Source organism: Neoarthrinium moseri, assembly GCF_022829205.1.
Source record: "Neoarthrinium moseri strain CBS 164.80 chromosome Unknown scaffold92_Wmoseri_CBS_16480, whole genome shotgun sequence".
NCBI lineage: Eukaryota > Fungi > Ascomycota > Sordariomycetes > Amphisphaeriales > Apiosporaceae > Neoarthrinium > Neoarthrinium moseri.
In genome coordinates, this window is record NW_026055206.1 from 82,747 (window position 1) to 105,577 (window position 22,831).

A 22,831-nucleotide genomic window follows, 5' to 3' on the forward strand; every position below is an offset into this window, starting at 1 on the left:
TCTCCTTATACCCGAACGTAGGGCATACCCACTGCAAGCAGCTTCCTCCCAGACTTGAGCTCAACCATCTTTTTGCTTCTTTCTTTTATCCGTGTGCAGTACTCTGTCCATTAGATGTGTTTAATTCTCAAATCCACATTGGAGCGATTCTACTGCTCTCGCTCAGCATCATCATAATTACTATCAGTTGCTACGGTAAATCAAGACATGAGGTGCACATCTGGTACAGCAATTGTAACCGTAAGGTGGTAAGAAAATCTCAAATCTAATCCATCCTCTGGGATTCGGGGATGATATCCTGCGCAATGACTTGAAAACCAAAATCAAGACTTATTGTGCTGGATATGATCCTCATTTGTCCATCACGGATTTCTGCTACCCTTTGTCGCTGTGGCACTATCTAGTTGGCCATTTTCTTGAACCTAGATGGGATAAGCAACTGCTGTTGTCAGAGACAGGAGGGTTTACTTACTTCTGGACCACTCTCTCAATACCATCGCAACCCATCTCAAGGACTTCCATTCTAGGACCGTACGAGAATCGGACAACTATACATCAGTTAGATTAAGCCGTGGTCTGAACTCCCACGAAGACTTACAATGATGGCAAGGGCTGTCGAACAGGTCCCTACGCCTTGAGGGGTTAAGATCAAAGAAGATACCAGGAACAACAATGACCTTCTCCTCAAGACAAGCCTGGAAAAAGTTGAGACCGTCTGAGATGGGGCCAGGCAGGCCCTCGAGGTTCAGCCAGAGGTAGAAAGTGCTGTCCGGCACATACTTGATGACAAATCCCATGTCGCGGAGGCGCTTGACGACGTAGTCTCGCTTGTCCTACACATGCATTATTAGTAAGGGTTTCGAGGAAGCCAAGGCCCACGGGTACTTACACGGAAGTGTCGCTGGAGCGCAACCATCTCCTTCTGGACAAGACCAGGTTCGAGCATAGGGACTGCAGCTTCTTGGAAAGGAGCGTTGGCACCACCGTCAAGGTAAGAACCGCAGGAGCCGATGCTAACATGATGTCAGCGGGTGTTCCTCTTCCAATCTCGACATCTGCTAGTGTTTCCGGGGAACTTACGCCTTGATGAATTCCTTGGGTCCCAAGATCCATGCGATTCGCCAACCAGGTAGGCGGAATCGCTTCGTCAGACCGTCAATGATGAGGACATCATCCTCGTCAACATCCTCCACGTTCTCGGCAGCGGAGATGGTGGTGCCGTCGCAGTCGCTGGTGTAGTTGTAACCCGAGTAGAACTCATCGCTGACGAGCGTAGCTCTGCCTCTGCAAATGTCTTGGATCTCAGCCAACTCTGGGTTGGCCACCACACGACCAGTGGGGTTTCTGGGGTTCGAGGTAATGATGACGGAGGTACCACGGGCAATCTCGGTGGCGATCTTGTCTGGGTGGATGTGGTAGCCGTCCTCCTCGCTCAATGGGGTGGGAATGGCAGCAAAGTTCTTGAAGAGCGACAACATCTCGTTGTATGCCGTGTAGTCGGGGATGAAGAAGCCGACGTAGGCATTGTTCAGGACAGCCGCGATACGGATCAGACCAGCACGACCACCAGGCACGATAGCGACGTTCTCCCACGAGTAGAGGGAATCCTTGCCCTTGCGGTGCATCTCGTTGTACATGTGGGCTACGGCCTCGCGCAGAGGCTTGATACCGGCCGTCGGGCCATACTCTCTCGCGGCAGTCGAGACGTCGATGGTGCTGGGTCGCTGGAAACAGCCCTCAATGTCGTCCTCGACCTCGGGGGCCCCCTGGCCCAGGTTGGCCCACTTCTCAGGCTCTTCAAGGAAGCCATACTCGCTGGCTCTCTCGGTGCACCAGACGACACCGGTGGAGGCTCTCGTCGCATCGAGACCGGCGTGGGGCAAGTGCCCTTCGTGGGCAGCGCGGAATTGGCGATGGATCTTGGAAGACGTCTCTGGAGAGGTCGCTGTTAGTGCGAGGTATGTCTCATGTATGCCAAGGCCTGGGGTGGATGCTTGTCGGACTTGGAGCCGCACACTTGAACGGCCACTGCCAAGAACGGCCACCACGAGCAAGCGGTGCCAGCTACCCAAGCGATGAGATTTGGCAGGAGGCAACACGGGTTGTATGCTCGTGCAGAGGATTGATCACAGGGACTGGTGGGAAGTGCAAGGGGCCTTTACCTTGGGCGCTAGGCTCGCCAACGCTGAACCGCCGCGACGGACGCGGAACGCCCGTGTTGCGGTTCATGGAAAACTTTCTGCTGTTGAACATCTTGAAGGTTCGGTGGCGGCGTCTGGCTGCCCAAAGATGCACAGAGCTGTGGTCTGAGGTAGGTGGGTTGGTATTGGGCGAAGAGAGGTCTTTATTTCGCAGACCTGGCTGGCTTTTGAAGAGCTCGATACGCGCTCAAGGCCGCTCGGAAATCACGCAGACGATGCAGCGATATTGAGGGAATCAGCGCTTGGCCTCGAAATGCCTCGATCAGCTTGGAGCAGGGCTGCAAAAAAAGAAAAGAGATGTTGTCAGTTTCTTCCTGAATCGTCACCGATTCTTTTTCGATGCGAAGTGGGGGTGGGGGGAACTGGGTCTGCTGGGCTGTCTGGGCTGTCCAGTCTGTCTGGCCGCAAGTTTGTCAGGCGTCTTTGTGCTTTGTGGGACAGGCGGAAGCCAAAACAGAGGCAGTGCGTTTCGTGATCCACGGCTGTTCGCTGTTCTCGCCCCGTTGGTTGAGGAACACCGCCATTTCGCCCGGAGGCGGAGCCTGCAGCAGGGCCAGTCGTCGTATGCCGTTGCTGAACATTGGCTTGATCCATTCGGATCCTAAAACAGGGAATCCGTACTGGCCCGCGCTGTTACGAGGTTACGAGCAACCCTGCAGTCGTAGCACCCGCAGGCGGCGTGATGGGAATTACGTTTGCGCATACAGTAGAGTAGCTATAAGCAATCTAGACAGAACAGGACTATATTGTCAAGTATTTGCCGTTCCTGTAGGACCAGCTCGTCAAAGTAAATTCCGCCTCTCTTTCTCGCCTGCTTACTCTCTCCTGTCTGCGACATCGCCGTCACAAATGCGCTACAGTAGTTGCTCAATGCCAAGAGAAGGAGGGGTTCGTCGCTGCCCCACGATCAGGCCCCTGCACGCCTAACCCAAACAGACCTAGATCGCCTGAGAGCTCTTAACGCGTCTTCTCGGTCCATTAACGCGTCGGCAGGGAGCATTCCTAATTCTCGTCATCGATAGAGCCAGCTTTGCCGCCCAAACGAGTATCGCGACCTGCACCACACATCCTCGGACTCGAGCATCTCTGAGACATCAGGCGGCCCTTGACGAAGTCACCATGGCCCTCATTGTGGATAAGCACCGGCCGCGATCGCTGGATGCCCTGACATATCACCCTGAGCTCTCTGAGCGCCTCCGGTCCCTGGTATGATAGCCCACCCCGATGCCAGAGGATGCGTAACTGACATTGACTCTCAACAGGCGCAAAGCGGCGACTTCCCACATCTCCTGGTCTACGGGCCCTCCGGCGCTGGCAAGAAAACCCGCATAGTAGCCACCCTCAAAGAGCTGTACGGCCCCGGCGTCGAGAAGATCAAGATCGACGCGCGAGTCTTCCAGACCAGCAGTAACCGCAAACTCGAGTTCAACATCGTGGCCTCCGTGTACCACCTCGAGATAACACCGAGTGATGTGGGCAACTACGACCGCGTGGTCGTGCAGGACCTGCTGAAGGAGGTCGCCCAGACGCAGCAGGTCGATCAGAGCGCCAGGCAGCGCTTCAAGGTTGTCGTCATCAACGAGGCAGACCATCTGACCCGCGATGCGCAGGCCGCGCTGAGACGAACCATGGAAAAGTACAGTCCCAACCTGCGACTGATCCTGCTGGCCAACAGCACCGCGAACATCATTGCACCCATCCGCAGTCGAACTCTACTGGTGCGCGTCGCCGCTCCCACGATTGACGAGATCAGTACAGTCTTGGCAGTCTCGGCGAAGAAGGAGGGTTGGCCCGTGGTGAAGGGACTACACAAGCGTATCGCCGAGGAGAGTGGAAGAAACCTGCGTAAAGCATTGTTGATGTACGAGGCTGTACACGCTCAAAAGTAAGCCATCCATTTGTCGTCTCCTGTCTAGATGTTCACAAGCTGACTTTCAACAGCGAGAAGGTTACAGACGACACACCCATACCGCCGCCCGACTGGGAAGCCCTCATCAGCCAGATAGCCAAGGAGATCATGGAGGAGCACTCGCCGGCTCGTATCCTACAGGTGCGGGCAAAGCTATACGACCTGCTCACGCATTGCATACCGCCGACCACCATCCTCAAGACGCTCACATTTAAGCTCATCGCCCTCATCGACGACGACCTAAAATGGGAAGTGATCAAGTGGTCGGCCTTCTACGAGCATCGCATCAAGATGGGCACCAAGGTCATTTTCCACCTCGAGGCCTTCGTGGCCAAGTTCATGAGGATATTCGAGATGTACCTTATGCAGATGGAGCTGTAAACAATACCGGCAATGTATTTCGGATGGCGTGAGTGGCGTTTGGGCTGGCAAGGGGCATGTGGAATATCTTCTTGGGATTAGCTGGTACATGTAAATGCACACCCAGGGAAAAAATTGGCGAATATGCCTAATAGACACCAGAATTGATGAGAGCGGTTGCAAACAGTAATGCCTTTCCTATACTTTTATAGGCTGTTGCATATGATATGGGCGTCTGGTGCCATCTAGAACGTCTAGTTTTGCGCTGTACTGATGGACGCTTAGCCCCGGCTTTGATACAAACCCTTCAGCCATCAGTTTACCGACTCGAAGCAAGCAAGCGCACACGTTGTTGGTGCTCGAAATTTGATCTTGCGGTGCCGCCCCGAAACTTCTGGCCGGCCGGTCGTATCTTTCCGGACGGCTATGTGCTATTCATTCCCGGACTGAAGGTCAAACCGCCGACACAGTACATTGGATAGCAACGACTTCCGAACTTCGGGCGAGCGATGGTAGCTGGACCCAGAATTCCCCGGGCAGGGGACCACCGAGGCACCAACATACCTGGGTACGCAGTCGTATGATCAATCCCTGATAGATTTAATCTCGAAGATGCGCACATGCGTCGTGGAGCCCCTTGCTTTCCTGTGCGAACCTAGCCACTACCAAGACCGGCATTCATAAGTCCACCTCGATATTTGTTGGAAAGAGACCGCTCAAACCCCCACGCAACAGTGCCCACGCGTTCCAAGGTTATCTCGGAGGCTTGTTGCTTTAGCGGCATTTCAGAATCGTGTCAGTGATAGAATGAACTCCAGGCCTCCTAACTAAACAAGGCTGAAGGGAGAAACTCTATCCTGGCCATAACCGAGGCCAACCCGGCCGTGCGGGAGTGGGCGAGAGGCTAGAACATTGACACCTTCTACTGCAAGCGGGATGTGCTTAACCGCAGGACTGGGTACGACAGGCAAACCCAATGAGGGTGCCGCAAGGGACACTGCGTTAGTCGAGTGGTCTTCCCTGTCCACAGCCACAAAGTAATTCTGAAGATGGCACGTTGCTTGCCCTCATTTTATGAGAGCACCAGCATATGTTAATGGCTTCTTTCGACAAAATCGCAGCGCATTAGGCCGAAAAGTACCACGCTCACTGGTTGACCCACCCATGTCCATTGCCAAGTCAGCCACTGAAGAGACGAAGTGCTTCCCCGCGTTCTGGGGCACAAACCCCTCGCTCAGTGCCGTAAGCCAAGTCGAGGAGGGATGGTCTGATGATTCCAATAATTCTGCAAATCTCTGGGACTAGAGGACACAATGACGTGACCCGCCCGGCAATGCAATGCCATTGCTTGGCCCTCTTGTAGATCCATATCTTGCTCCTTGGTCAGCGCCTGGACTCGACGAGAGACCTGTACCCCCAGAAAACTCTCCCGGGCGTCTGGAGCAGATGAGCTCAGGCCACACGACCCCGAGGCTTGGGAAAGTCTTGGGTCTTTGGGGTGCGGGGAAGACAACCCAGACGTGCCATGCGGTTCTGATTTGGAGCAGTCCCGCCATCCACGAATGGATAACTTGAGGGACAGGGGTAGTATGCAGGCAGGCCGGACAGGCTTAGTGACCGTTCCTATCAGCCGCCCGACCGGTGCTCCAGTCCCTTGTGGTCTGCGTGAAATGCCTGTGCCGTTCCCACGTCTGCCCCAGATGACACATAATATGGGTGCTACCTTTCGACAAATGCGCGATCGCATCTGGAAAGGGGGCCTCAGACCGAGAGGCCGCTGCACCGAGTTGGCCAGCGTCGCCTTCGTCGCCTTGGCGCATGGAATGGCAAACTGGTTCTCGGCTTGGGAATACATTCGGGCCGGGGAGACGACATCAATTACCAGATGCTGGGGAAGCACTCATGCAGATAGATTGTTCGTCCAGCGTGTTCCAATATCGCCCAATTTGGTCACCGGTCCAGGCTGGACCGTGTTTCCGCCTCGTCGCATGCAGGAGTGGTTCGGTTGCTACGGTAGGTTCAATGGGAAGGTTTGCATGTTGGGTCGACCATGACACAGCAGCACTGGCACGCGGTGCCTGCATATGACCGAGATGTGAACGGTAACCGCCCAGTGATCTCGGGCCTTTGCAGGAGCGAAGCTGCAGTGGTAGACGGGGAGATGGTGAGACAGCCCTGGCGTGTAGGCTCTACCGAGAGGGCGCTCCGCCGGATATCGCACACAATGATGAATCCAGCGGGCTCTTTGATGGCATTCGGAAGCATGGTGATTGGGAAACGGCGCGTTGGTCACGGTCGAGCGGAAGCGAATGCCCCACTGGCCGACCCTGGGCGTGCTGGGCAGGAGCACCCCGGGCGCTGCGAGGCCCGCTAGCGTAGATGCAGGGCCCCCAGAGGGCACCACCAGCCAGCGGGCACCCGGCGGGGACAGCTTCACCCCAACCCGCCGTCACTGCAGCTACTATTTTGCCGCAATACAAAAAGTGCTGGGCTCCAGTCTCCCGGTACCTGGCGCGAGTGACTTATTTTCACTTTGTTTCTTCTTTCTTTCTCCCTGCCTCTCCCCCCCTCGCCCTAACGCAAGCTCACTCTTGCCAACACACCTGCATCGGCGACGCTCTCTGCTCGAGCTTCGACTTTGCTCACGACTGCACCTCCCGTCCCGCTTTGGCGACCCTCGCGATCTCACCTCGTGAGCACGATAGCTACCCCGCATAGACCCGAGCAAACCCCCAGCAACATGGCTGACGGCAAGGCCCCCGTGGTCGCGGAGGCCCATGAGGTCGACACCTTCCGTAAGAAACCCAATTGACTGATTCCGACGCCCGTATTGCGATCGAGGCGCCATGGCTAACAGCGTTGTCTACAGATCCCCCGCAGAAGATGCTGGACAGTGAGTTGGGAACATGAGATTACATGGGCAGGAGTGGGGCTAACGGTTGCAACAGAGCACCCTAGCAAGCCTCACATCTCGGGTGAGTTGATTCGATTCGATTCCACGTCATGTGTTTCCTAGGTTTGGGACGGTAGTTTGCTGACTCTCCGCTAGGCATGGACGAGTACCAGCAGCTGTACAAGGAGTCCATCACAGAGCCCGACAAGTTCTGGGGCCGAATGGCCAGAGACCTCTTGACCTGGCAACGGGACTTCCAGACGGTACACACTGGCTCCCTCGCCGAGGGCGACAATGCCTGGTTTCTTGAGGGTCAGCTCAACGCGTCCTTCAACTGTGTTGACCGCCACGCCATCAAGGACCCCAACAAGGTTGCCATCATCTACGAGGCCGACGAGCCCGAGGATGGCCGCAACCTGACCTACGGCGAGCTTCTGCGCGAGGTGAGCAGAACGGCTTGGACCCTGAAGCAGATGGGTGTCCAGAAGGGCGACACCGTAGCCATCTATCTTCCTATGATCCCCGAGGCCATCATTGCCCTGCTAGCAGTAGTCCGTATCGGTGCGGTCCACTCAGTTGTCTTTGCCGGCTTCTCGGCAGATTCGCTCCGTGACCGAATCATCGATGCCCGATCCAAGGTTGTCATCACGACGGACGAGGGCAAGCGCGGAGGCAAGTTGATCGGCACCAAGAAGATTGTCGACGAGGCTCTTAAGCAGTGCCCCGACGTCTCGCATTGTCTGGTCTACAAGCGCACAGGTAGTGAATGTCCTTGGACCGAAGGCCGAGACTACTGGTGGCACGAGGAGGTCGAGAAGTGGCCGTCTTACATCGCCCCCGAGCCCATGAACTCCGAGGACCCCCTCTTCCTCCTCTACACCTCTGGCTCAACTGGCAAGCCCAAAGGTGTTCTACACACGACGGCTGGCTATCTTCTCGGTGCTGCCATGACTGGCAAATATGTCTTCGACATCCACGACACCGACCGGTACTTCTGTGGTGGCGATGTTGGCTGGATCACAGGACACACTTACGTCGTCTACGCACCGCTCCTCCTCGGTGTCTCGACTGTAGTCTTCGAGGGTACACCGGCGTATCCCAACTTTTCCCGTTACTGGGAGATCATCGAGAAGCACAAGATCACGCAGTTCTACGTGGCCCCCACAGCCCTGAGATTGCTGAAGCGGGCCGGCGATGACTTTGTCAAGGCGAAGATGCCTGACTTGAGAGTCTTGGGCTCTGTGGGTGAGCCTATCGCCGCTGAAGTTTGGAAGTGGTACTTCGAGGTTGTTGGCAGAGAGGAGGCACACATTGTCGACGTGAGTCGACCCGCGACGTTCTGGTACAAGGGTATGACTAACGGAAACAGACATACTGGCAAACCGAGACGGGTTCCAACGTGATCACACCTCTCGCTGGTGTGACTCCCACCAAACCCGGTAGCGCATCTCTACCGTTCTTCGGTATCGAGCCTGCCATCATCGACCCTGTCTCTGGCGACGAGATCCACGGCAACGATGTTGAGGGAGTACTGGCCTTCAAGCAAGCGTGGCCGAGCATGGCACGAACCGTCTACGGCGCGCACAAGAGATACATGGATACTTACCTGAATGTCTACAAGGGCTACTACGTAAGTTCAAGCATTCTTTTTCCCGCAGTCTGACGACATACTTATCGCATTGGTGCAGTTTACTGGAGATGGAGCCGGTCGCGACCACGAAGGCTTCTACTGGATTCGGGGACGTGTGGACGACGTGGTGAACGTCAGCGGTCACCGTCTGTCCACCGCTGAGATCGAAGCTGCCTTGATTGAGCACCACTCGATCGCCGAGGCGGCAGTCGTCGGTGTGGCTGACGAACTCACTGGCCAGGCTGTCAATGCTTTTGTTGCGATCAAGGACGGCACCGAGGCGACAGATGCCCTGCGTAAGGAGTTCGTCCTCCAGGTGCGCAAGAGTATTGGTCCCTTTGCCGCTCCCAAGGCCGTCTTCATCGTTCCCGATCTGCCCAAGACCCGAAGCGGCAAGATCATGCGTCGGATCTTGAGAAAGATCTTGGCTGGAGAGACTGACTCACTTGGCGATACATCGACGGTACGTGTTCCTGATACCCCCACGCTCTCAGTTGTAGGTTACTGACACAACCCAGCTCTCGGACCCCAATGTGGTCGATAAAATTATCGCGACTGTTGGGGAGTCGCGCAAGAAGTAGACGAGGGGCGAGCATGTGTTTTCGGGCGGAGGGAGCTTCTGATACCACAGTGACGATGGCTTTGATTGCGAGATGCTGAGCAGATGCCGGTCAAGGGAATGATATGACGTGTGTTAATAGGTTCTAGGTAGTTTCCGGAGGCTTGCTAATCAACACTCGGTCCTGACAATAATACCTTACTGAGCACCATCATCACATGTGCACAGACAACAGGCCACCATGATTGCCCACAACGCTAGAGAATTAAGAGTTGAGGATTGTTGGCCAAGGGTGTTCTGTGTTGTTAAGGTCGTCATTTCATCAAGACTCCTGTTATGACGCAAACCTTGTGTCGCCGCAGGATTCAGGCTTGATGTTGAGAACACAACGTCCCAACTTGGAGCTTTCGCTCTCGGATTTAAGCGACGGGTTGGTACCGAATCCCCGATTCTCCCAGGGCGGGTAGGCGGAAAGATTGGTCCGCAGTTGCTGCTGGTACGAGCACGACGTTTGCGCCGTTCTCTTGGGAAGGGCGCTTTTCACCAATCGCGGGCCACTTCATGACCGGAGACGATGCAGTAAAAGTGTCTGCGCCACGATCAGATCCGGCTTGACTGCTCAAGTGCTCTGTTAGAGCAGATGGACGCGTAATGGATGTTGAGTTGTGTGCGATCTAACAGCTTGGCAATGGGGGGTTTTGCAGCATCTTTCAGCTGGGATGGACACCAGAGTATTCCGTAGAGGCCGATGACGCACCAACTAGTTATCGTGAATGACATGATTTGTTTCTTTTGCCCGATAGAGTATTTGCTCACTAATGACTACCCCGCCCTAGATTGACCTTAGAGTATATCCCTGATTGTACTGTAGTTGGCAAGGGAAAGGGGGGGGGGGGTCAGGAGGCTTACTATGCTAGGTGTCCATTGGAGTCGTGCCGTCGCACTACAGATGTACAGTGCCATCGTACAGCCTCTGACAGCAGCATCCACTGTTGTGGAACGGGGCACTGCGCCTCCCAGACAGGCTCCACATCCTTGTTTTAAGCTTCTCCAGACGGCGAGTTACAGTTAGAGAGTGGGAGACCGTCCCATCTCGACGCCTGCGTTTCACGGGGTCTTGTCAGTCTGATTTGGAGCGCCTGGAAGTGATCGAAGTTTCGTGAAGCCTTATATCGTTGGGACTTTTCCGACACACGCCGACGATCCCTCTATAAACATCGGCAGACGGCTGTCTGGCCGGCCTCAGGTTCCGGGTTCGCGCTAAGCCATTGACTGCCGGGGCGCTCTCTGGCTTCTGAAACGGCGCGGCAACCCAGGGCCACCACCTAAAAAAAGCCGACGAGACTTGGATCGCTCGGGGGTTAATCGTCCCATCGCTCAGCGCCCAGCACAGGGTTTCCGCAGCCGGGATTCGACCCTCGCCCAAAGCGCCAGGGCCGCCTGCTGACGGGCCAGGGCCAGAGTAGCACAGTAAGCTGGGCCGGGGAGGCAGGGTTCCCCTACCAAGCGCTTCCAAGCGCTACCAAGCCCACCCTCCGACTTGCGCCGTAACACACACTGGACAGCAGCCTGGCAGATAGGTACCCTAGGTACCCGCAATCCGCACTCCCAGGGAGGCCAAGGGCGCCCCGCCACCCCTGGCTGGTGGAGAACACCTTATTCGGCCAACGACAGCCGGCCGCCGTCTCTAAGACCAAGGTTGGCGCTCCCTCTTCCTGCACCGCGCCCCCCCGGCCCAGCCGTTCGTATGCACACACAGCGCGCGCTCTCTCTGCCTCCCTCGTCCTGGTTCCGAAACACAGCGATAAACCTCTCCCCTCGGCGGCTCTGGTCTTTTTTGTCTTCCTCGTGCATTGCTAAGCTTTCGTGCCAGAAATCCCAACGGCCCATTCTACCGTGCTTTCGCGGTTTGACAGCCCGTACGACAGCCGCTGACGCCACATCCGCAGCTGCAGAGACCACCTGGGCGAAAAAGAGAGAGACCAGCCAGCAGCGATCGGATAGCGGCATTGATTCTCAGAACAGACTCAGCCAAGATAACATTGCCAAGCCGCCTCGAGTCCTGTGGGAACCACCCGGCCTCGTCACCCTCTTCCAGGCTCTCTCAGAGGCCTGTTGCATTTGCCCTTCTTCAAACCCGATCCTGCCGTTTCCGTTTCTGTCAGATCTTCCTGTTCATGTATCCGTGACTGCTTCTGCCGAGCGACATTTTTTCTGTTTTCCTTGATTCGACGACTTCGGCTTGCTGCGCATTTCGATCTCAACCGTCAATCGTCTCTCGGTCCTGCTACGACTTGGATGGTGGTGTAGATCCGAGGAACCCGTCCCTGTGTTTGGGGCTTACCTTTCTTCTAAGATGCGCGGCATTCTTAGGACCATCGCGGCCGTTGTTCTGACGCTCTCGCATTCCTCAGAAGCGCACTCGACCAAGAGAAATGCTCTGAATTACATCAGCCGCCTCGACGACCCTGTCCTGCGGACACCGTCACATCGTGTCCATGCTCACTCGTCCTTCGACCTGACCTTCCTGCTGCACGACGGGAGCGAACAGTTCCGCCTGACACTAGAACCTAATCTTGATGTAATCGCAGACGACGCGACTATTCAATACTTGAACCCGGATGGTACGGTGCGGCATGAGGAGCCAATCTCGCGGTCGGAACACCGGGTGTTCAAGGGCGACGCATTCGTCCAGCATGTAGGCCACGGCGAATGGATCAAGGCCGGCTGGGCGAGGATATCAATGCTCCGTGACGGGAGCAGGCCGGTATTCGAGGGCGCATTCCGGATAGACGGAACCGACCACCACATACAAACGATCACCAACTATCGCAGGACGCAGCACCACGATGATCCCGTGCTTGAGTTTGCCGAGGATGAGTACATGGTCGTCTGGAGGGACTCTGATGTATCATCCGATTCTAGCGCGCCCGGTGAACTGAAGCGGAGTTTGGGCGGTTCGACATGCCAGTCCGACCAGCTGGATTTCAATAACGAACTTGATCATCCTGTCCTGAGCCATCTGGATCTTCGAGACATGACCCGGAATGAAGGAGGCGCACTCTTTGGCCGGGACGGCGACACTGGTAATACTGGCGGTAATGGTGCCGGAGTCAACCTCGCTGGTACTATTGGTTCAACAGAAGGTTGTCCGACCTCACGCAAAGTTGCACTGGTCGGCATTGCCACTGACTGCACGTACACGGCGGAATTCAACTCAAGCGAGGCCGCCCGGGCCAATATCATCCAGATGGTCAACGCCGCTTCTCAGGTGTATGAGAGCGCGTTCAACATCTCGTTGGGCATTCACAACCTGATCGTCTCCGACCGTTCGTGCCCGGGGACAACACAGGAGACCACCCCATGGAACGTGGCCTGCAGCAACAGCGTAAGCATCACTGACCGTCTCAACCTGTTCTCGGCATGGCGAGGGCAGAACAACGATTCCAACGCATACTGGACTCTGCTCAGCACTTGTAACACGGATGCGGCCGTGGGTCTGGCCTGGCTGGGGCAGCTCTGCGTCCAGGGCTCTACAGGTGGCGGCGGGAACGAAACGACCGCCGGTGCGAACGTGGTTGTGCGGACTTCGACGGAATGGCAAGTCTTTGCCCACGAGAGCGGCCACACATTCGGCGCTGTCCACGATTGCATCTCGTCTACCTGCTCGGACGGGTCCGTCACCATGCAGAAGTGTTGCCCCCTGACCTCCTCCAGCTGCGACGCCAAGGGACAGTTCATGATGAATCCTTCCACGGGCAGCAGCATCACGCAGTTCTCTGCCTGCAGTATCGGCAATATATGTTCTGCATTGGGCCGCAATAGTGTGAAGTCACAATGCCTAACCAACAACAAGGACGTCGTCACGATCACCGGTAGCCAGTGCGGCAACGGTATCGTCGAGCAGGGAGAAGACTGTGACTGCGGTGGAGAGGAAAGTTGTGGCAGCAACAGCTGTTGCGATGCTAAAACCTGCAAGTTCAAGTCGGGTGCCGTCTGCGACCCCTCAAACGAAGACTGCTGTACACAACAGTGTCAGTTCAAGTCCTCGGGCTCGGTATGCAGGACAAGCACCGGGGCTTGTGATCCTCAAGAAGTGTGCACCGGAAACTCGCCAACATGCCCGGTCGACAAGGTCGCTGACGATGGCACATCTTGTGGTGCGAGCGGTGCCGGTCTGACCTGTGCCTCTGGCCAATGTACATCGCGGGATCTGCAGTGCAAGACCGTTGTTGGCGCAGTCACTACCGATAACAACACCAGCGCCTGCAACTCGCAGGGCTGTCTGCTCTCGTGTGCCTCCTCGCGCCTTGGCCCCAATACCTGCTACAACATGAACCAATACTTCCTGGACGGCACCCCCTGCCAGGGCGGAGGCCAGTGCAAAAACGGCCAATGTGAGGGAGCAAGCTTTGGCAACGAGGTCGCCTCTTTCTTCAGCGACAACAAGAACATCATTACCCCCGTCGCCGCGTCGGTCGGCGGCCTCATCGTGATCGCCATCTTCGCGTGCTGCCTCTCGGCATGCCGCCGGAGGAGAAGGGTTAAGAAGCTCAAGTCCGTGCAGCCCAACGCGAGCTGGCAGGGCGGCTCGGCCTGGACAGCGGCGAACTTGGCGCGCCCGGCGCCTGCGGCCAGCAGGTCGCGAGGCGAGAGAGGCTCCAGTAGAGGCCCCCCGCCGGCCTACCCGCCGTACCCGTACCCAGGACAGGAGCAGTGGAACCGCGTGCCGACGGCGCGTTACGCGTAATGCGGAAGAGATTGTCTGTTTTTCGATGTTTGTCAGAAGCTGGGCTGGATACTGGTATTCTTGATGAGACGGAGCAAAAAGTTCGGGCTTGGCACGAGGCCAACGAAATCCGGGTGCGGGCCGTGTCTTCGAGCAAACTACCGGGATGGGCAAGCATTGTCTTATGTAACGTGGCACGGTGTTGATCTCTACAATTCATCATCGGTGGGAGTTTGTGGCGTTCTGGTTGCTGGCGATGGAATCCAAAGGATGCCAGTCAACCGGTCTGGGATTTTTTTGTCCACGGTTTGTTTCTTTGGACTTTTGTGCCCGAGGGCATTCTTGCATACTGTTTTTGTATATAGCCTCACTCACTAGCGGGCAACGTGACGGTGACAGGCGGGGTTCCAGCATTGGATGGGCAGCTATAGAGCATTGGGATCCTGGACGACGGTGGGTATAGGCGTCGTCGGCAGGACAGGGTAACGATACCTCGAGCCAGCGTAAATATACAGCGGGTTCATCATGACCACTCCCTCACCCACCAGACCAGTTGAATGATGTTTATGTGATGTGAAACACGCACTCGGCTCGATTTGCTGGGCATTTGAAATCTCGCACTGGGCAGCATCGAGCAACGCTATCTAGGTGTCCCCCCGACTTCATGGCCCTCATTAAGTATGCTTTGGCCAATTCCAACCATGCCTGTACTCTGGAATGGACGCGGCCATCCCTCACAAACCCAAATGAGACCTCGTCGAACCATGAAGGCCATAAACCCGCCACCCAATGTCCCTCTCATAACAGATGATGGACGCTCAGAAACTCAAATTAGCCGCCGTTGTTTAGGGGGGTATCGCTTGCTTGGACCGGACAATTCCCTTCCACCTTTTCGTTTTGTTTCCCCTTCCCTATTTGTCCTGTCGTCCTTCATCGGAAACTTGCAACAGAAGTGGCCACGCGCACCAGAAAACCACCAACTCCAGATCATCATGAAAAAGTCCGCTAACAATAAGGACCAAAAACAAGAGCCGATCAAGGCAGATCGACCTCCAGTGAAAAGCCAGCCGTATTTCTTTTTTCCCCTGGGGAGGCTGCCCTCCTACTCTTACTCACATATACCTCCGTGCCATGCACTAGATTGGTAAACCGATCCTTGATCGGTTCCGTCTGTCACCCTTGCCCGAAAAGGGGACCACACAAGCGCAGCCGCAGCTATAGCAGCACCTCGCCGCCGGCTTACCTGACGGCCCTCGGCATCTTGACCTCCCAGGTCTCAGCGAGAGCTCCGGTGGTCACTGCCACCGGTGCGCTTGGTCGGCGTACTGCGGCTGCTGCTGCTGCCGCCGCTGCGGTGGTGCGAGGACGAGGACTTCTTGGACGTCTTCTTGGAGGACGAGGCGCCCTGCGCGGAGCCGTCGGCCGCCACGCCGCAGAGCATGCGCGTGTAGCGGAGGCGCGTTGCCGGCACGGACTGCACCCGAGGTCAGTAGTAGGCCGAGCCGTTGCCGTCGAGCAAGGGGTGTCATGTGGTATCCTTCTCGTCGAGGGACGTAGGGGCGTCAGACGGGAGGAGAGGGGGAGACGGTCCAACGAATAGCGCCAAGAACGGACGATATAGAGATGTCTCTTCTGTGCTAGACGAGAATTGTGGTCTCGAGACGGTTTGGGGCAGTGAACATGGGGGTTCAAGCTGAAAATAACAAGGCCATGAGAGCAAGATATCGAATTTTGCCATGCTCACCTCGTTGTCACGCTGCGCGTACGTCATCAGAAGCTCCGGGGTGTCGAGCACCTGCACGGCCTTCCGCCTCTGGTCCACGACGGCAAAGGGCTCATCTCGCCTGTGCGGGTAACTCGGACGTCAGCCAAAATGTCCCCTTGCTCACTCCAGGGCTCCTGCTTTCTCAGGCCGTGATGGGAGCCGGTCCACAGAGAGCATGGGTGTCCGGAAGGGGTGGGGGGTTTTCCCTCCCTTGACAGGACCCGCGCCGTGCGGTGGGATACAAGCGGGGGCAAGCGACCAGACGGAAGGGTGAGGTGAGCTGGGCTGATGGAACTTACCGGTGTCGTCCTCCGCCCCAGTAGTTGGCGTCCTCCGAGTCCTCCGACTCGTGGTACGGGTCCTTGCCCCGCGCCTGCCGGTCCCGCATCTCGGCCGTGAAGACGGGGGCGCCGTCGGCGGCGTGCTGCTGGTGTTGCTGCTGGCCGTAGGGCCGGCCCCGGGTTCCTGGCAGGGAGGGAGAGCTCATGCTGGTCTGGTAACCGCGGAAGTCCCCCTGCTCGTAGTGGAACGATGCCATCTCTTCTCAGGGCCGGGGGTGGGCGGGTTGGGCGGGTTTAAGTAGTCAATCGACGTCGCCCCGTTTGCGTTTCCCGCCAGGAGGGAATAGAAGCAGCTTTCCGGGCTGCTGGGTCGGTGGCCTGCTTTTGCCTGCCTGCTTGCCTGCCTGCTCGCTTGCTCGCTTGCTTCAGAAGTGGGCTCTGGGATGCATGGGAGGGCATTACCACCTTGCGTCGTCTACCCCAAGCACTGACAGTTGTCCCCCCGGGCTGGTCCAAGGGTTCGCGCTCTCGCTCTCTCTCGCTCTCTGCTTGGTATTAGTTTAGACGACCGACCGAAGGGGGTGACGGCGCTGCGCGCGGAGCGGCCAATTGTGGGGAGTGGTTCCACAGCGGAATTTAGTGGACGGGAGTCTGACCAACGCCCTAACTACGTTGCGACTCTCGCGCGTAAGCGCCATGTATAATCCAAGTATAAACGGCCGCGAAAAGAGCCTCCCTTGCCGGGGGGCCGAAGCACCACCGCTGGGGCTGGGGGAAGGGAGCTTGGCCAAAAAGAAAAATAGAATGAAGGCGTTGCAGTGCTATCCTGCAACGGGCTACCTGCCCTTCACCTTGACGTGTAACTCGTACCCCGGGCGTGAGTTGTACGATCCGTACCAGTCCTGGCCCCGTTCCTGTGGTACTGAGTAAATAGAGCATCGCCCGTGCTTATTTGTGAGTGAAAGCAGCCTGCCGGCGGTGTCGTCGGGGGGGATATTCGCGCATGCGAGCATGTGCATTCAGGACGGGACTAATGTAAGCACAGCGCCACCAGCCAACGGTCTCGGTTTGGCGATCTCTTAATTTTCTCGACAGGAACCCTGGACCGGGGCAGTTTGTTATTCCTGTTTTCCCTCTTCTCGGTCAGTGGCAGGTGAAGATAGTCGAGGGTTCGCAGTCCCCCGGGTCCCTTGACCCCTTTCGGCATATTGATAGTGTACTATTGCTCACCGTGCAGGCGCACTAGCACGGATGCATACGCACCTACGCGGGTTCGCCTGGGCCTCGACAGCCAATTCGCAGGAGCTGGGGACAAAGGAGGTCCACGGATTGGCGACATGGCGCCTCATGTCTTCATGGTTTTTGGCTCGCCAGCACATACTCTCACCTCGATACCGAGCAAGCCACAGGCACCCACAAACGGCGGTGGAGGAGGCTCCGCTGTGCTGACTCTTCTCACCATCACCGGTGTTGTCTTTCGGCTCGGGTCAGCACACGTGTACGGCGGTTACGAGACGACAGGCCGATGCAGGCGACCCAGAATGCCTCGTGTAGATCCCATGCGATGGCCAAGGTGTGCCACGCGCGGCCTACCGGGAGGATATGATACGTCGGTCCAGCAAGAAGGTGCTTAGATAGGCACTCCGCGGCTCCAAGGCTCTTGCTGCAATGCCCATGGGTGAGAACCGGCCTGTATGTTTTTTTGCTTCGGGAAACATGTCCACATTCGTCGTCTCCTCGTATTTCTCGGGAGCATCAATAGCCACGGACGGATCTGCTGCCAATGCCGTCAACGAGAGAGGTGCTTGCCGCCTTGGCCATGCATGATGTAGCGATGCGGGCCTTCCTGCCAGCTCCAGAAACGTGCCGCCGCAAGATCATCTTGCGTAATATCACGCACCTTGCCGCGGCACATGGTAGACTCCATCGGAGAAGCAGCCCTGCTACGTTGGGGAGGGGAGTATGTTGCCCATACGAGATTCTAGAACGGGGTGATCGGCACTATAGTGTGATCCGGCATGTTCCCCGACGCAAGAGACAGCGCTTGTCAAGCTACACATATAGTAGTGCCTTTTTCTTCTCTGTCTGCAGGATCCGCACACGCAACGGCTTTTTTGAACCCTTCCCTTTATCCTGCACGACGCATGGGCTTGGCTCCCTGGCCAACCGAGCCATGTGGGCTCTGCGCCATACTCACTTGAGCCTGGTGTTCGAATGCTATACCTCCGCCTCCCCGTCTATCACACGTCATTAACAATCACACCAGTGCAATGGCTTATGCTGACCCCTGTGCAACGGCCTTGGAGTCTCCCACATGACTGATATCAACCCAGGAAAAGAGGAGCCGAGTATACGATATAGACCCACTTTCTACGGAAGGACACGCGATGGCGCCGGCATATCGATATCGAGACCGCAATGCCTTGGCTATGCCCACGAAAAAGGCTCACAGGAGCAGAAGCTGCCGTACCTCTGTGCTGAAAATAGTCAGTGCCTGCACATGCGGTCCATCTGCCGGGCTCGGCTCCTATTCGACGCAAGATAGCCCTAACCTGCCGATCGCCTTACACAAACACCACTGGCGGCTCCGGCTTATGCACAATCTGAGCTGACTTTCCCATCGACTATCTGCCAATCCGCCCTCGAGCTGGCTTTGTCGTGGTGTTTAGGGTTCACCAATCGTATCTCAGGGTTCGGCACGTTCTGTTGCAGCTCTCCCGGCGCTCTGCAATTATACATCTGCTTAGCGAACGATGCATCATCAGCTGCAGTGGTTCGGCTTGTCGGTATATGCAAGGCTCACCATGGTGCGCTCAGCCGCCGCGCGCGGTCGCCAACAGGGTAGGCCCTTTGCCCTGCTCATTCGCTAGGCACTGGCAGATAACAGATGCACTTTCAAAGGCAGAAAGAGACCTCGGGGCTATGCGATGGGTGCTAAAGTCTGATGCACAGTGTGATGGGGGCTTATCGATCGTTGGAGGACACCCCCATCATTGTCTTTTTTCCACTTGCCCGTTTCCTCTGACGAATACGCGTATAGAAGATCACCGAAGCGACGTTTCCAGGGATCGATCCATTATGAACTTTGTTAGATTGAGTAGTAATCACGAATTGCTTCTCAATACCGGGCCACAAAGCCCTCGGTCTGGGTCATATGACTGGCCCTCCATCTCCAGGAGTCCCGGGGGTTCTGCGAAGGGAAACCATTCCGGGTTCTGTCACGTTTTGACAGGCTCTGACAGGGGTTGACACATTGCTTTTTCCGCAAGCGAACCTGCGTCCTCGAAACTCTAAACATATGGATAGGCATGCACGTAGATCGCCATCGCCCTCTCCAGATCGTGCGTCCTGTTTCTTTGTTGGTTTGCCTTCTCGTTTGCCCAGTTGCGCGAAGAACCGGCAATTCCTCTCCATGGCCAGAGGCTGCCAACCTTGAGCGAGCGACCGTTCTCTGAAGCCATCGAGATCCATACGTCGCCACTTACAGTTTCAAGCTGGGCATAGATGGCGGACTGCTCCGAAATAGACATTTCCTTGGTATGTGGGAGTTTCTCCTGAGGTTGCCGCTCTCAAAGTCAACGTCTCTCGCCCTATAGGGGTTTTATATTTGGCCCAACTGCACTTTGATGATGGATCATTTCGAATGAGACTATGTTCTGATTTGGCTTACTATCGTTAGTGGTTGACACGTGCCCCGTGAAGGCAGTTGCGTGTAAATCATGTGCAAACGACAACAGCCGTGTGCCTACTCTCCATGTGTAAAACGCCGAGGTTGATAATTGGAACGTTCATAATGTGGAGTTGACCTGTAGGATTGAAGTTCAAATTTGCAATCGCTGGGGTTGTGGCATCAAATTTTTAGTTGCATTGTTTGCTCTATGTAAGATGCCAATCCTTGGAGGCATAGTCAAATGCCCCCTACTCAGAGCCGAAGAACCACGAAATGGACCGCCAGAACCCATTCATCCTTCCTGCAAAAAGCCATTACATTGCCTGATTCACAATCTGAGTAGCGAAACCCTAATACGTGTCGGTGGACCCAAACGACTGAAATGCGCGAGAAACCGGTTCCGCATCCAGCAACCTCCTTCTCTTAGTATGCTCACTCCCACGGAGCGGGTTGACAAGTGGTCTGCGTATCCATTTTTACTAAGGGATTGATGTTAGCGTGCGCCGTCAAAGTTCACAACATATTCTGAATACGTACCATGATACCATCGTCCATAGGTGCGTCGCCATTCGTGGCAGCTGCAGGAGCTCCGCCGTTGGCGTTCTCGCCCTGGTTGCTGGCAACAAAGTAGTCTGCCATCTCACTGTCCAACTCCTCGGCTGTCTTCTTGGCAGGTCGAGCGCTGCGGCCACCACGGCCTCGCTTAGCACCACGACCCCGGCTAGCACCAGCAGCACCAGCATCCTTGGCAGCAGCCTCCTTCTTCTTGTTGGGAGCAGCCGACTTGGGTTGAGACTTTGGCTGTGTGACGCGCTCGGTCAAAGTCTTGGGCGGTGGCGCAATCTCAGCAGCCTTGTCGCCGCTGACAATGATCTCGATGCGGATGGGCTTGCCATCAACGTGGAGGCCATTCAGCTTGTTGTAGGCAGTGGAGGCGCCATCCCGCTTGGCGAAGATGATGGTAGCAATGCCACGGCTCACGCCTCCGGGGCCGTAAGACAATTCGGCCTTCTTGATGGATCCAACTGAGGAGACAAAGTATTCCTATTGACAAGAATTTGGAGGTTAGTGATCGGAAATTTCTGATAATTGTTTCATCGGCATCGCAGTACGTCGAACTTCCGGCATCGGGCCACGGAACCAGCAGGGAATGTACCACCCTCAAATTGCAGAACCAAATTTCAGCGTCAACGAGCACGCAGTGAGCGTTAGTAAGGCCATACGCATTCCAGATGAGATGGCAACAGAGTGCAAACCAAGTCGCAATCCATAGAACATGGAGAAGTTGCAAAGATGGCCGCCTCGTCCCGTCGCCCCCAAAACTAGCATTGCACCCCCAATCGCAACCACCAGCTAGACCCGTTCTCGCAAGCCGTCCAGGATCCGGGATTTTGTCCGCTCCATAGTCATCGAACTCCAGACATAAGCCAACCTGGACACACATGCCCTAAGAGAGTGGCAGGAAGATGAAGTTTCCAACATCAACCAGCCTCTCGGCATCAAGACTATCACCGACCCACAGTCTTGACCCGATCCCCTATGTGCTGGTATCTCTGACTATGTGTATGGATTTTTGCATGCACCCATAGGCCGAAGCAGTGTAGCACCAACACTGAGTCAGCCGAGTGACTGCGATATATCTCGTACTGGTGGCCTGGTATGCTGTTCATGCTCACTGCAGTGCTCGCCGGAGAATTGAGTGCCTCGCGTCAAGGACTTCACTATAGTCCAGGGAGTGAGGGAGCATCAAGCTCTGGCGACAAGATTTGCATGTCTTCAGCGCCATAGTCGACTTATCCACACGTTGCGTCTCGTTTACAAAGGGTTGCCAAGCCCTGCAGAGAATATGATGCAATCATTGTGCGATACGATAAGGACCTGCTCAACTTCCGACAGTCGCATTCCAGCGGACTGGGTTACGGAAGGAGACTGGGCAACACGACAGCTTCGTCTAAGCCACATGGAGCGCCCGTGTCTGCACACAAGGCGGTTCGTTCGGTTCAAAGGTTCGCGCACGCGAATGAAGGAAGAGGTCGATGAAATTCCACCGGCATGACAAAGCCTCAATGGAAACATACCTTGATCTGAGCCTCCGTCACATCCTTGGGCTGGGGCGGGGTTAGCCTGGTCATTCGGGACGAGGTTCGGATTAGAGAATGCTCACAAGGTTGCTGACAACGACTTTGCTGTCGCCGGGGCCTCCGGAAGCCTTGGCAGGAGCCTGCTTGGTGGCGGTCTGGGGCTTCTTGGAGTTCTTCTGCACGCCGCCCACGGGTGCAGTGGTGGTGGGACGGCCGGAGGAGCGGCGCGTAGCGCGGCCACGGCGGCCGCCAGCCTTGCGCTGGGAGGAGACGATCTCGTCCAAAGACTGGTCGAGCTTGCCGGACATGTTCGCGGTAGATTTGTTCGGTGTGGTAGTGTACTTATCGATTGGGATGAAGGTGTGTTGAAGCAGCAAGCTGACGAACGGCTGGCTGGAGTTGCGCGTACGTTATTAGGTAAGAGGTGGCGTTGGCCTTCGCGATATTGATGGGATGCGAAGAGAGGTGCAGGCAAGCGATGAGGATGCAATGAATCCTCGTGCTGGAGTCGTCGCGTGGGAGGGATCTCTGACTGAGGCGGCGAAGATGGCTATTATGAGCGTTCGCTCGATGAAGATGGTATGGGTGGAAACGTCAGTTCGAGTCGCGGGGGCGCGTCAGAACTGAGTGGATACGGCTGCGCAAGTTGGATGCTGCCGGGAGAAGTGAAACTGGAAGAAAACTGTCTGGCGGCAGTCCGGAGAAGTTGAGCGAAGCCGAAGAAATTGACAGTGAGTTGGTCGGTGGTGAAGA

General features: G+C 56.2%; 6 protein-coding genes across 6 annotated transcripts; 3 read left to right on the forward strand and 3 right to left on the reverse strand.

Moving 5' to 3' along the window:
• Positions 1–400: 400 nt before the first annotated feature.
• Positions 401–2,253, reverse strand: JN550_012696 (uncharacterized protein; the record flags this gene model as incomplete). Its single annotated transcript, XM_049311200.1, has 6 exons — positions 401–422; positions 473–548; positions 599–833; positions 890–1,013; positions 1,081–1,933; positions 2,163–2,253. 6 exons carry the CDS (start codon positions 2,251–2,253, stop codon positions 401–403), a joined length of 1,401 nt encoding a protein of 466 aa, XP_049165344.1.
• A 1,067-nt stretch (positions 2,254–3,320) lies between these two features.
• JN550_012697 (uncharacterized protein) lies at positions 3,321–4,491 on the forward strand (the record flags this gene model as incomplete). Its single annotated transcript, XM_049311201.1, has 3 exons — positions 3,321–3,407; positions 3,464–4,086; positions 4,143–4,491. The coding sequence occupies 3 exons, from the start codon at positions 3,321–3,323 to the stop codon at positions 4,489–4,491; spliced, it is 1,059 nt and encodes a 352-aa protein (XP_049165345.1).
• Positions 4,492–7,210: 2,719 nt separating this feature from the next.
• Positions 7,211–9,574, forward strand: JN550_012698 (uncharacterized protein; the record flags this gene model as incomplete). Its single annotated transcript, XM_049311202.1, has 7 exons — positions 7,211–7,265; positions 7,340–7,363; positions 7,419–7,445; positions 7,520–8,682; positions 8,733–8,993; positions 9,052–9,456; positions 9,512–9,574. 7 exons carry the CDS (start codon positions 7,211–7,213, stop codon positions 9,572–9,574), a joined length of 1,998 nt encoding a protein of 665 aa, XP_049165346.1.
• A 2,334-nt stretch (positions 9,575–11,908) lies between these two features.
• JN550_012699 (uncharacterized protein) lies at positions 11,909–14,302 on the forward strand (the record flags this gene model as incomplete). The annotated part of the gene is made up of 1 exon (XM_049311203.1): positions 11,909–14,302. The coding sequence occupies one exon, from the start codon at positions 11,909–11,911 to the stop codon at positions 14,300–14,302; it is 2,394 nt and encodes a 797-aa protein (XP_049165347.1).
• Positions 14,303–15,557: 1,255 nt separating this feature from the next.
• Positions 15,558–16,584, reverse strand: JN550_012700 (uncharacterized protein; the record flags this gene model as incomplete). Its single annotated transcript, XM_049311204.1, has 3 exons — positions 15,558–15,755; positions 16,026–16,125; positions 16,346–16,584. The coding sequence occupies 3 exons, from the start codon at positions 16,582–16,584 to the stop codon at positions 15,558–15,560; spliced, it is 537 nt and encodes a 178-aa protein (XP_049165348.1).
• Positions 16,585–20,473: 3,889 nt separating this feature from the next.
• JN550_012701 (uncharacterized protein) lies at positions 20,474–22,386 on the reverse strand (the record flags this gene model as incomplete). Its single annotated transcript, XM_049311205.1, has 4 exons — positions 20,474–20,476; positions 20,535–21,041; positions 22,076–22,105; positions 22,162–22,386. 4 exons carry the CDS (start codon positions 22,384–22,386, stop codon positions 20,474–20,476), a joined length of 765 nt encoding a protein of 254 aa, XP_049165349.1.
• Positions 22,387–22,831: the final 445 nt, after the last annotated feature.